The 13,888-nt window shown below is 36.4% G+C and overlaps 1 protein-coding gene across 1 annotated transcript; it reads right to left on the minus strand.

The window, feature by feature from the left end:
* Positions 1–198: 198 nt before the first annotated feature.
* On the minus strand, positions 199–10,922 carry LOC139137917 (15-hydroxyprostaglandin dehydrogenase [NAD(+)]-like). The gene is made up of 7 exons (XM_070706168.1): positions 10,779–10,922; positions 6,552–6,678; positions 6,218–6,324; positions 4,870–4,966; positions 4,566–4,642; positions 1,416–1,531; positions 199–681 (listed from the first exon to the last, which is right to left on the minus strand). Exons 1-7 carry the CDS (start codon positions 10,890–10,892, stop codon positions 528–530), a joined length of 792 nt encoding a protein of 263 aa, XP_070562269.1. The 5' UTR covers positions 10,893–10,922; the 3' UTR covers positions 199–527.
* Positions 10,923–13,888: the final 2,966 nt, after the last annotated feature.

Raw genomic sequence — 13,888 nt, forward strand, 5'->3', positions numbered from 1 at the left:
TAAAGGATATATATATTAAATTTAGTTATTTCCATAAAAATATCTTAAACTATCAAGAAAGTTCAACCACTTTTGATCAAATCAGAAATTCATGGTGAAATTATCAAGTACAGCAGAACTGAATTTTATAACCAGTTATTTAAGTGGAAATATTTGAAAAAAGTGTGGTTTTCGTTAATTGGGAAATTGTTTTCGTGCTGTTTTTTTTACGACAACAATGATAACGACCTGTAGAACCTTCAACAACGACAAACATTGGGTCGAATATGTAAATTCACGATGTATTCGCTTCGCAGAACCGCCGACTGAGGACAAGGTTGTGTGACGTAACGCAGATGTACTCGAAGAATTTTAGATTATTCTTAGTCTGATCATACTTGATACTGTTATACTTTTCGCCTCGGGTGAGGCTTAGGGTTATGTTGATTCAGGTCATTGATTTTAAGTGCAATATTAAGCGCAGTAGATTTTGATATATTACTGAAGACATCGCCAAGCGATACTTCAAAAACATTAAGAGACATAGATTACAATTGCCAAGAGCAGTTCAGCATCCTGCCGTATGGTATGTCTGGCTCTTCTACAGCAGTCATCGCATTTTCCCCGGACGCCAAGCATACACAGCCGTTATACTTTGCCTCCTCGATTAGTTTCACGACTACTTCGGCAATGTAGGATGGTCTGAAATAAGAAAATTACAAATAACATATTGTACATTTTACACGCCCCCTTCCTTTATTAAAGTTTACGGCTGGTGCTATCAGCAAAAGAAGGCAAGGTCTATCCGGAAAAGTAGATCATATGAGATATTCATGATATAATAACTTGCACAAACGCGTAATGAATATATACGTATTTGCGAGCAATCATCCCTACCAACGTACCTACGGCCTCGGGGAATAGCGATGTGTTTCTTATAACGCACATCCACGAGGGGTAATAAACGGGCATTATAGCTCGAATAAAGACCAGGTTATAGGTGTTTAAAAGTACACAACAAAATACCGAGAAAAAGTGAGCATGCAAATTACGGAAGTGCAGAAGAATACAATGATAGTACACTGTTTTGTAACAGGGACTGATTAGCATTGTCTACTGATAGTTTCTTATAAGTGCTATTGCGGTCGAAGATTAAAACAGGTGTTTTTTTCCAAGTGCTTTCACAAAAAGTAAATAAATAACAAAATTAGCTCTCTGTGAAATGCTAGAAGGCATTTCAACAACTGATGATGTTTCGCATTTTGCATAGCTTATCCTTCTTTGTTCAAATACTTTGGCACTTTCTTGTTCAAAAAAGTCCTATGAATCCTTTCATTTGAAACCTTTGAAACAATCAAACATTTATGATCATAGCTCTCTTGATACATTGACAATTTCTGTGTTTCTGTGGATAGTAAACGACGTCAAGAACTCACTGGAGCAAGGTTTTCCCCTGAAGCTTTTCTTTCAACTTGGCAACCATTCCAGTGTCAACCAACCCTGGACATACAGCCGATACCCGTACGCCATTTTCCTCTACATTTGGCTCTTTCTGTAAACAGATGTGAATGTTTAAAAAAAGTATAACAATAAATTAGTATTGTTTTGCCTTCATAAAATACGAGCAAATGTCACCGTTTCCATGGTTATAGCGAATCGAAAATAACATTTTCCCTCCCTTGTAAACATACAGATAATCGATTTCGTTCAAGGTCTAAAGAGGATTGAGATAGTTACGTGTATTCTTGTACATCTGCCATTAAACACAACTGTACTTTTCATGTTATAGAACACTTCATGCAACACTTTAATTGTTAGCTGTATAGAACTACAGAACAAAAGCGTTTGACGCCCTGACTCTAAAAAAGATGTAATCCTTGCCTAATTTTTGGAGTGGCTGATATGCTGACTCAATTGAAGGTGGAGAGGCACGTTGTCAACACAGATTTTTTCAAAGAAATAGTTCTTATCAAAGATTGCAAGGAAACCCTTCATGCAATACATTTTCAGAAAGCAGAGAATCTAAAATTTACATGTAGCTATAGTTTACTCGAAGAATGAAGGGGTGTATATTTGGAGTAAGAAACCTCAATTTTGGTATTAATGATAAAAATTAATTGAAGTCAAAAACTTTATTCAATTTTTTGAAATGCAATAATATATCACTTGCAACAAGAGTATGCGAAGAAAAAAACGACTATTTTACTTTGCATTATCTATCCTCAGTCTAACATGGCACGGGTTGAAAGACTGACACTCAAAAAAGTGATTTAAAACATGGTTAGGAAAATTAAAATGTCTCTTATTCAAAAGGTAAGAATGTCATAATGTCATAATCCTAAAATGTCAGAAAATTTTACCTGGGCAGAGTAAAATTCAATTCTTTGGAAATCTTAAAATTGAGAGAAACGAATAGCAAGGAAATTCGGTGATTTGCAAACATTTGCATAAATTAATACTCCTCACGCAACTTACGACTGCTTGACAAGCTAAAAGGTGAACAAACCAATATTTTAATCTTGGGTTAACAAATTAATTAAAGTTGAATGAATGTTTTGAAAAGTGTCCTTTTTGGCAAGGTACGCTGTGTTGGGTGCAGCGCCCCTTAAAATTTACTTACAAGTGTAATCTAGAAGTTGATTAGTAAACTCGAGATTTTGAGTTTCGCATAACCCAAATGAGGGATTCATTAAACCCCATACATGACAGTCTTCAGAACAGTGATCAAAAGAATCAAATAGTTTCTTCAAAGTCATTAAGGTAGATTGTGCTTCAGGGACTGGTATTCGTACTCTCAAATTTTTAGAGTGAACTATTCTGATTTACCGTTCATTTAAACTCCTGAGGAGGATCTTGGAGTGAGAACAAATTCCCATCTTCTTATCTTTCTTAAAATCAGACATTTTATTTTTCCAATAGCGTTAGCAAAGTGAACGCAGCCATTTTGGATTTCAAAAACAGGTACACCAATTTTCATTGTTTCTCTTGAAAGTGAAGTGTTTAAGTTTTTTGAAGATAGCTTGTACAAAAAGTTTCAGTCTTTCACTTTCGATTAACAAACTACCTTGAACGCCATTCTAAAGTTAATCTTGGCTTTAAAATGTTGATAATAACCTTAATATGATACTCTCACTATTAAATAGCCTGTCACAACAGCTTCACTCCATTAACAAATGTCTGGTAGCTGCCAAAATGGCATCATCGTTAACTTTATCTCTTCTACGATTTTAGATGAATCAAAATATTTAATGAACTCTCCTGCGGTATATTTTATGATTATCAACATTTAAGATTATAACTGAAAAATCTCTAAACAGAAACTAGTCTAAAATAGTCTAGCATGAAAATTCAGCGATTATTCTGAAAGTTTCGGAATTAAAGATACCCGGTATCAAATTTAGAAAATGGATGCCTACAATGCGTTAACTCAATAGGGGAAATTGCGTTTAATACTTTGATCAAAAAAAAAATCAGCGACAGCTTCATGCCCTACCAGCTTTTGTGGATTCTACCAGCTTGTGTGGATTCTACCAGCTTGTGTGGTTCTAACGGCTTGTATGGTTCTACTAACTTTGTGGATTCTACAGGCTTATGTGGTTCTACTAACGGAAAAGGTATTACAAGCTTTTGTGGATTATACCAGCTTGTGTGGATTATACCAGCTTGTGTGGATTCTACCAGCTTGTGTGGTTCTACCGGCTTGTGTGGTTCTACTAACTTTGTGGATTCTACAGGCTTATGTGGTTCTACTAACGGAAAAGGTACTACAAGCTTTTGTGGATTCTACCAGTTTGTGTAGATCTACTAGCTTGTATGGCTCAGCTGGCCTTTGTGCATACCAAAGATGCGGGTGGTTCTACCAACTGGTATGTGTCTACTAGCTTTTGTGGCTTCTACCAGCTTATGTGATTCTACCAGCTTCAGGCTGAAACAACGACGTCGGTGCTTAAATACAGCTTTTCCCTCTCCTTTTTGTTGGTATACGAGGATGGGTCGACATTTCTAAGAAATACTATCACGAAAATTGATGTTACCCTGTAAGTTTCAGAAAATAACTGTACAGACAGACCTGTCGAAGCAAGGAGGGAATATTCTTTGGTTAATTATAATGTACTTAGGGGACCTCACGAAATGATTTAATTGAATAAAATTCAATCGACCATAACCGACTTTCCTTTCAATGTTTCACGGGCCATCGAAGGCTAATCAAACACACTTTCATCGATTATCAGTTTTGTGAGATTTGGAGTTTTGAAGCAAACTATTAAGATATGCTTTCAAATGTAAACAGAAGACCTACACCGCACTAATATAATCCTCTCACGGCCAAAAACAAGCTTGATGTCTTCTGGTCAAGGTTCTTTTACTCGCAATGTACGTTTACTTATGGACCCTGCCCTTTCTGCATCATCTGCTTTCACACGAAAGCGTTATCTTGTAATTCAGCTCTTGTCTTTTTGAAGTATTTATGAACGGAAGGAGATCTCGTGATTATCAGGAAAAGGAGGGAATAGAAACAAATTAAAAATGACATACAAAAAATGTGGAAACGCACTATAAAGTAACACATTAAAAAAGTTACATACAGCAACAGCCCTTGTGAATCCAACAACTCCATATTTTGAAGCAGAGTAAACAGGAAGGTTTCTATTGGCAATAATACCTGAAAAGAGCAAAACAGGTCACGAATGTCAATTTCTTCTGTAACATGGTTGAAAAAAGATATAGAGTGTCGATGAATTGTAACAATCGACACTTAACGCTTTAGTACTTGTAGTCGTTACCTCCTCGGTTATTACACTTCAGACAATATAACTTAAATATGAAAGATTTAAAGCTATGGTGTATATTTCAACACATACATGAGGATTTGGTATTAAATATTCTTACCGAAAACAGACCCTGTGTTTATGACGACACCACCGTTTCCACCATTTTGTGTTCCCATGAATTCCACTGCCAAGTAGGTTCCAGTGATCACCGGGATCTGAAAGGTAAAGTTTAATGTGTTTGTAGCTTTTCTAATATTTGCAATTAAAATATCCTTTCCACGTCTTAAATGAAATTGAATTCCAGAGATCACTTGATTAAACAATTGGGGGGCAATATATGTAATGTTTCAAGTTTTAATATTTTGATAACATTGGATCAATACAAAGTGTCTGTGAATATGTTTAGATACAAAGTGTTAGCCTTGTAAAACAACGCAACGTCGTTATTGACAGAGAAATTCTTGTCCAGATTTAAATTCCATTGACAGCAATAAGATCGGACACTGCATTCGTATAGGTAATATGAACAAGGTATATGGAAAGACTTACTGTTCAACTTGCCAACACTTCCAATGCAAATGTAATATTAAATCTGATCAATATTGGTAAATTAGATCAGTTGGCTTGTAAATAGATTTTTATGATCTGTTGGGGGATCCTAATGTACCATTTATTGAAAAGCAGCACTATAGTTGCCGCAACAAGATTCGGTTCATATATATTTGGCCAACTCGGACAAAATAGCTTCACGAAGAACGACAAACTTTCAAATGGATTACGGCTTAGGAGGCACGATCACAAAAACATATAGACATGACGATCACCACTTGGCAAGAGTTGGCAGGTGAATTTCATACGAAACGAAGAGTTAGGGAATTTCTCTCACAAATGTTCGAGAATAAATGTTTCCACTTGCAAGTTTTCGATTATTTTTAGGTTGTCGTATTGTAAAGTTTTGACATACGTTTGACTAGTTCCATTTATGCTGATTGTACATTTTGAATAATTGTTTCAGGAGCAAAACCCAGCAATAAATTTGTTATATCTGTCGTTGATGTTTACTTGTGAATGAGGTAATTCTAAACATTACAATTTGGGGAGAGAAGCTACTGCCTCGCATTTCTGTTTATCTGATGACTGTTTTCCTTCCATAAATTTTCTGCTACATTTATCTTTTTTCATACAATTCTAGCATCCTGCCATAAAAGCTTCTTGAACAAGCCATTCGACAAAAACGTTCTGTAACAGCGCCATGTATAGGGATGTGTGCCCTAGTTCGTTACAGACTGAAGGATTTGCCTATGCTATTGCTGCGGTTAATTATAGTTTTAAAACAATTAAGTCATTCTGACTTGAAGATTGCAAGGGAATTTTATTGCAAACAGTTTGAGATTCCATAATTGGTAATCAAGCCATGGAACCAACGCTAAACTTGAACAAATAGGGGGGAGTTAGCTGATAATTACCAGGTTGGTAGCAATCGTCTTGACGTGTTCGTATTCATTGCCGATACCTGCATTGTTGCATACAATATCGAGTCTGCCAAAGTTATTTTTTATATCCTCGAAGGCAGCTGTAGAGGGGTAAAAAGACACAAATTTCATTCCAATATTTACTGTAAAAATCAAAATGATTATATACGAGATAAAGCTAATAAAAACATTTCAACGTTTGCAACATTGCAAGGGTAAAAAGAAATATTTAAGTCCAGAAACATCTAATAAAATACTGCAGCTATGTGGAACCTATATGTAACTTCAAACGAAAGAAGAGTAATTCAACTGAGGTCTTCAAACTCACATTTTAGTTGTTCGTTACTGGTGACGTCACACTTCACAAAAACGACCCTTTCATCCCCAAAAGTCTTCTGAAGCGAGGCTGCGACCTCTTGTCCGTTGATAGAATCGATGTCCACAATGCCAACACCCTAGAGAGAGACAAATATGTCCATAAGGTGGCTCGCACCTCGACATTGAAGGATTTAAACTTTTACTCAAACATTCCTAAAGCAAGCTTACAACCATTCACTTTCCAAACCAAAACTTCCTTACTACAAAAAATAATTAAGCAGGAACTTCCCCTATAAAGCTGGATTATCGTAAATCTATGCAAATGTAAAAAAACATGCTAATGATCGGGCGTGCCATGTTTGGTCCCAAATCCCGTAATTTTCCCATGTTTCAGGCGCTCATTGTCATTGAATCTTAAGTAAGACGTCCGTGAATATATAGCGACTAAACTTGAGTCGAAAATAAACTGAAAAAAATGTTCCGTTTTATGTCGGAGAACGCATATGTTTCAAAATGTGTTCCCTGTATGACCATCTGACCCCTCTTTGCATATGTCACGAAAGTGCCCATCATGATTATTCAAATTAATCATACAGTCAAAGCGACGGTATGCGAATTCAAAAACTCCCGCCCAATCTTTGCAAATGGCTGCGTCATCAGTCGTCAGTAATCCGCCCCTATGGTGCGCCCACGGTCCTGTAACTTCCTGTTTAAAAGAACATTAAGCTGTACTGGGTTATGGTGACGGTCATTGTACTACTACAGCTTTTTGAAGAAAACATTGTCTTAATAAAATGCACATGTTCACTGTAAAAAGCGTCAGTCATAACGTTTGACACATTGTCATTTAGTTTTAATGTGTGTGCACTGTAAGAGTTGGTCTTCGTTCTGGAAACGTAGTCTGAGTACTGGGCTTGTTGTAACAATCTGTCAAAACTACGTGTCATCTCATTATTTATTATTAACTCTTATTCACACATAAGATCAGACGTCAACGGTATAGTGTTATTTCTTTCACTAACAAGTAAAGATGGAGAGAAAATACTTTATTGTCCTTCTTGCTGCAGCTGTAAATGTACTTACTTCGATCATTAAGATATCGAGATTTTTGAAGAACCGCGCAAGTCTACGACATGGATATACTTGAAGTGTCAGGACTTTATTGTCTAGTCGACAGAACCAGACTCGGGCTCAGATCGGCGGCCTGAAGGAAGACTTCTAGCCTTGGTACCGTCTATCGTGTCACCTTAATACTATCTCCCTCTCTTAAGAGAAACTATTCTTTCCTACTTATACAGAGTCGAATTGATTGAATCGTTACACAGACTAAAAGGTACACTAGCCCCCCGAGGTATGTTACAACACCAACACTATTGTCCCTAAACTCTAAAGCTGAGAAAACATCAAAGAGATACCTGACAATTACATTACAAATTACAAATAAAAAATACTATCGTAATTAGTAAATTAAAAAATAAAATAAGAAAATTACATTTCTAATAGAAAGACTCCAACTGTAAATGGGCAAAGCAAGAGGGCTAATTGTCTATAGTCTGGCTTTGCATGAAGTGCTCTCAACATGTATACTTATTACTTTCAAAGTTATGTGTGTACGTCATTTAGTCGTCATTGAAATCAAAAGAGGAAAACCCGACATTGGATGTTAGCGCCAATTTTGAATAATTTTTATACGTATTTGGGAATGCACTGAATCTTTGCGTCTTGTGCAGATGTAGTCTTTTGAGAATTTTCAGATGACAGGTCATTATATGGCGGAATTTTGACATTTTACTGTTCCCCTCATTTTAGGATTATGATATGGAACGATTTTTTATACAGAAAACCAACTCGTTTCCAAAATAGTACGTCAGTCTTCACAGTTGAGGATTTAGACAAAACTATATTTCTATTAAATAAAGTTTGAAACAAATGTGACTTAAATTATTATATGCATGATCGATCACTATTAACCAAATTAATCCTTACGTGTATGGGGTAAACATTTTGCAGCGATGGCCTCGTGTAATTAATAAAATAGCGTGGTGCGTTTTGGAGTCTTCTTTTTAACCATCACATTATCTGCCCTTGGCTGTATAATAAATTACACTAACAAGAAAAACACGCCGGCTTTAGCATAACAAAGGAAATACAGACCAATCACCGGTGTTCCAAAACATCTTCGCAAAATATGGTTATCGAAGATTCCTCATTTGTAACCAAAATGCGTGATCTGAAGTTCGTGAAATAGCATCTTTATGTTGGACGATGCACTTCTTAAAAACTTTTGAGCGAAGCAAAAATGAATGTTTAAGAAAAAAAGCTTGTAAGGGTTTAAGTGAAAGTCAAGCAATTGGATATCGTACAAAGGTCGATTTGCATATCTAAGGACACAAGTAAACAACGATGTGTAACATAAAATACACCATGGAAATGAAAGAAACAAAGAAAATTATACGATAAAACATAATAAAGATTAGTCACCCGGATTCTCCAACATGTTATGAGGGATAATGGAGTGAAAATTTTTTATTGTTCTTCCTGCTGCCGCTGTAGTGCTCCGATCGTTACGACACCAAGCTTTTTTAAGAACGGCGCAAGGACTACGACGTGTATATACTTGAAGTGTCAGGACTTAATTGTCTAGTCTACAGCACCAGACTCAGGCTAAGGCCAGCAGCATGAAGATTCCCGGTCGTGGGTTATTTCATTGTGTCACCATAATTCTCTCTCCATTTCTTTAGAGAAAAAATACTCTCCTACTTATACAGAGTCAAAGTGATCTAATGTTTAGACAGACTGACAAGAACAGTATGGTGTACATGGGGCATGTTACAAAACAATATTATTCCGGAACTCAAGGTGAGAAAACAGTTACATTTCTAATAGACAGAAATTAGGATGCTCCAGTTGATATCGCACATCGTACATGTTATACAAACGCATTTTGAATCGCAAAGAGCGCATGCCCAAATGTTTTTTACACCTATCCGTTTATGTAGTGCCTCTTTTAGTGCCCCTGCAATCTACTCCAACATTGCACAGTTTCAAATGAACGGTTTCTGTTTATATTTTTGATTCGGAAATGTATTATTTGGGCTGCTGATTATCAATCCCTCTAGAACATATTTCCTTATCACATTTTCACATCTGAATTACCAAATGTAGACAAAACTCTCTCTCTCTCTCTCTCTCTCTCTCTCTCTCTCTCTCTCTCTCTCTCTCTCTCTCTCTCTCTCTCTCTCTCACACACACACACACACACACACACACACACACACATCGGTGATACGCCACACTGAATGTTTGTTCAACGGTATGAGTACTCCGCAGTTTACTAAGGTCAACTTAGTTTATCACAGTGACCCTACAGCAAATGACCTCTCGTTGCCAGTGATTAAGTAATAATTTGCAATCGTCTGGGCTTTGATAGTGTAGGTATTGTCAAAATAGTCGACTTTCATTGCAACAAACTGTGCATTTGCGAAAACGATGCAAGATGCAATGATTTTAATGGAGCCTTTAAGTGCGAACCCGGATGGCCTGCAATCTGACATGTACAGTCGAACAGATAGGCCAGTCTGTCTGTCTGTCTGTCTGTCTGTCTGTCTGTCTGTCTCTCTCTCTCTCTCTCTCTCTCTCTCTCTCTCTCTCTCTCTCTCTCTCTCTCTCTCTCTCTCTCTCTCTCTCTCTCTCTCTCTCTCTCTCTTATTGATGGAACGCCGTTGTTTACTAACAAAAGGCCAACTGGGGTAGTTTATCACTAGTGACCCTAGAACTTATGACCTCTCGTTGCCGGTGATTTAGTACTAATTCGCAATCGTCTGATTTTTGACGGTGTAAGTATTGTCACAGTAGTCGAGGGATACATGACCATTGGTGTATCACAGAATTTCCACCTCTTTCATATGATTGACAAAAATACGCAGACTAATACAATGTTAGACAGACATATATATTTAACATGCTCACAGAGTGTTTTGACACTGTGCAGAAGTAAACGGTCGAGTTTTAATCCAGTCAGTCTTTGACTTGACTTGCAAGTAATTGACCTGTCCCTCTTTCACGCTTTTAATTTGTCCAGTAAACGGAGCTCTATCCGCTTCCCCGTTACGGAGCCACCCCATCTGGTGAGGTCATGGGCCGTAGGTAATGAGACCTCACTTGACACTGCAATTGCATAGGCTAAACTTTGAACCTTGATTGAACAGTGCGACTTCATCATTAAAAATACACTTACCTTCGCTTCCTTGCGTAGCAGCATTTCTACTATGGCTTTACCAATGCCATTGGCGCCACCTGTAACCAGTGCTACTTTACCAGATATGTCCATGTTGTATGCATGCACCGCCATCTTTCACGATTCTGACCGATATTTAAACTCACGTTCGACGCGAGGAAGATTTCATTTATTATTAGGGGTGGGCCTGAGGAATAGGGGAGGGTCGTACTCTGAAAACCTGTCCGGAGAAGTTTATATTCTGAAAATCTGTCCGGCGTCAAATTTGCAAATTTTACATTTTAAAGTGACCAAAAATTAAAATTTTAATTTCTAATTCACCGGTGGTAAAATATAATAACAACTGCCAATACCTGAAGGACTGTTAATTTCAACTTTTGTGTAAATTGTAACATTTTATACAGCTCAAAACATAATTTAACTAATTTCACTTTAAGGTTTTCAGTACTTTAGAAGTACATTGCATTAAAGAAGTCCTACATGGCAAGTTTTTTGTGGAAAATGGTATATTGCATTTATCTTCTTTGTATCAAATTCAACTCGAAATTTCAGATCTTAATAGAGCTTGCAATGTGTAATTGAATTGTAATTGTAAATGCAAAATGAATATTGGCTGTGCATACATACTATGATTATATATTACAAGCTGCAATCGATGTCGATACAGTAAATAAATATCATAACAGTAACGATTCAATTAAAGGATACAAAACCAGATAGTGTGAGTACACCGGTATATAAAAAGCCCTGAAATATTAATTTTAAATAGTCCTTTTTAGCTCACGTGCTCATACACGTGAACTAATGTCGCAGCAATGTCTGTCTGTCTGTCCGTATGTGTGTCTGTGTGTCTGACTGTCTGTTGGCCCGATGTCTCAAAAACAAGTCATCAGATCAGAATCAAATACCATGGAAAGTCACAGTTTGCAAATGGCAAGAACTGATTTGTTTTTGGCGGGTATGGCTTGCATACTTTTTGATAATTTGCATAATTAGTGATTTTAGAAAAAAATGATTTATATTGAAAAAAACGACTGCACATAATTTGATTAGATTTGCTACAATATTGATCAAAGCAGAATAATCAGCCATAAAAGGTATAAAGAAGTGACACGAAAGGTAATATTTGTATATTTAATGAACTTTTCTAATTAGGGATATATATATCTGAATTGACTCGCTCAAAATTAAGAAACTTGGTATGTATATTGTAGATGCTAGGATTTAAAATAATTGAAAGTCATTTAGCATTTTTACTCAGCGAACTTCTAATTTGCATATTTAATGAACTTTCCTATTTAGGCCTATATATCTGAATTGACTTGACCAAAGTTGATGAAACGTGCTATGTACATTAAATATACTACGAAAGAGCATAATTGAAAATCATTGAGCATTTTTACTTCAGCCAATTTTTAATTTGCATATTTAATGAACTTGGGATACATCTGAATTGATTTTACGAACTTTGACGACATTCGCTATGTACATTAAAGATTCTATGATATAACATTATTGAAAGTCATGAAGCATAAGTTTTACTTCAGTCAATTCCTTATTTGCACATTTAATGACTTTCCTAATTAGGGATATATTTCTTCAATAACTTGACCAAAGTTGATGAAACATGCTCTAGACATTTAAGATTCTATGATAAAACATTGTTGAAAATCATTCAGCATTTTACCAATTTGCACATTTAACGAACTTTCTTATTAGGGATATATATATTCGATTGACTCACCTAAGTTGACGAAACTTGCCATGTACATTAAAAAACTGTGATACAACTTTATTGAAAGTCATTAAGCATTTTAAATCAGCTAACTCCTAATTTGCATATTTAATGGTCTTTTCTAATTAGGGATATATATATATATATATATATATATATATATATATATATATATATATATATATATTAGACTTTGTTCAAGTCAATGAATTAAAAAAAATCATTTAAATAGTTTCTCTTGCGTCTCTCCTATTTCGTACAAACCTATCCGGAATTTGGCAGCTCACGCCAGGTTTTCCCAGCGATTGAATGCGTCACGTTTGAGTCTGCGCAGTAGTGTGATTAGTTTCTGCCGGATTCACCGACTTGGACTTCTTGCCATGTACATGCGGTGAGACGTATTGTGTGCACAGTGACGTAGAGCAAATACAAAATGATTGACAGCCCCCGCCGTTATTCTGGCCAATAAGAAGAACGCATGCTAATAAACCTCTGATGCACTAAAAAGTTTGTTGTCATCTCCGTGCAAAGCTAGACATCGAGTACGTTTTAATATATCTGGGCGAAAAATGGCATCAAGTTCGTACATCAATCGCGTTTTACAACTGATCGACCGACCATCGCTAATCATGCGAGATTACCAAAGAAAGCTTGTTGAGAGTTACATTGAGGGAAAAGATGTGTTCGTCTGCGCACCTACCGGCAGCAGAAAATCACTGACATACGAAGTCGCCCCAATGTCCACATTGTTTTGATTTCCATCGCTTTGGGCACGTAAGAGAAAAGGCTACAACTGTAAGGACGGTGTCTTTTCCATCCTTGAATAACCGGCGACGATTTTCGCATTTTGCAACATGGGCCCCACAAACAACACAGATATTTTCACGCGTTTTCAGTGATACAACATGCTGACTTTTGTGGAAGTGATCGCACTCGACATTTTGTCAACAACGCCATGTGAGTTTTATGCACGTCTCGTTTGGGTCAATTGGTAACTCCTCCCAATGTGTAAAATTTAGTGATGTCATCTTATGAATAATATATGAGTAAAGAAAACGTCATCTCATGAATAATTTATAGCAACGCAGATCGTGCAAGAAAGCCAAGTCTGTGATTCCTGGTGAAACTCCGCTGTATAGCGTTCACTCCACTCATCGCGTTCACCCTACTCATCGCGTCCACTCACGCGCGCGTTTCACATGAAAGCAGAATACAAATAATTGCGTTCACTCCACTCAAACATTCACAAATCACAGACTTGAACCAAGTATGTATATATATATATATATATATATATATTATATATATAATCATATATATATATATATATATATATATATATATATATATATATATATAAATTTACTCTGCCGAT

Source organism: Ptychodera flava, chromosome 8, assembly GCF_041260155.1.
Source record: "Ptychodera flava strain L36383 chromosome 8, AS_Pfla_20210202, whole genome shotgun sequence".
NCBI classification, from domain to species: Eukaryota; Metazoa; Hemichordata; class Enteropneusta; family Ptychoderidae; genus Ptychodera; species Ptychodera flava.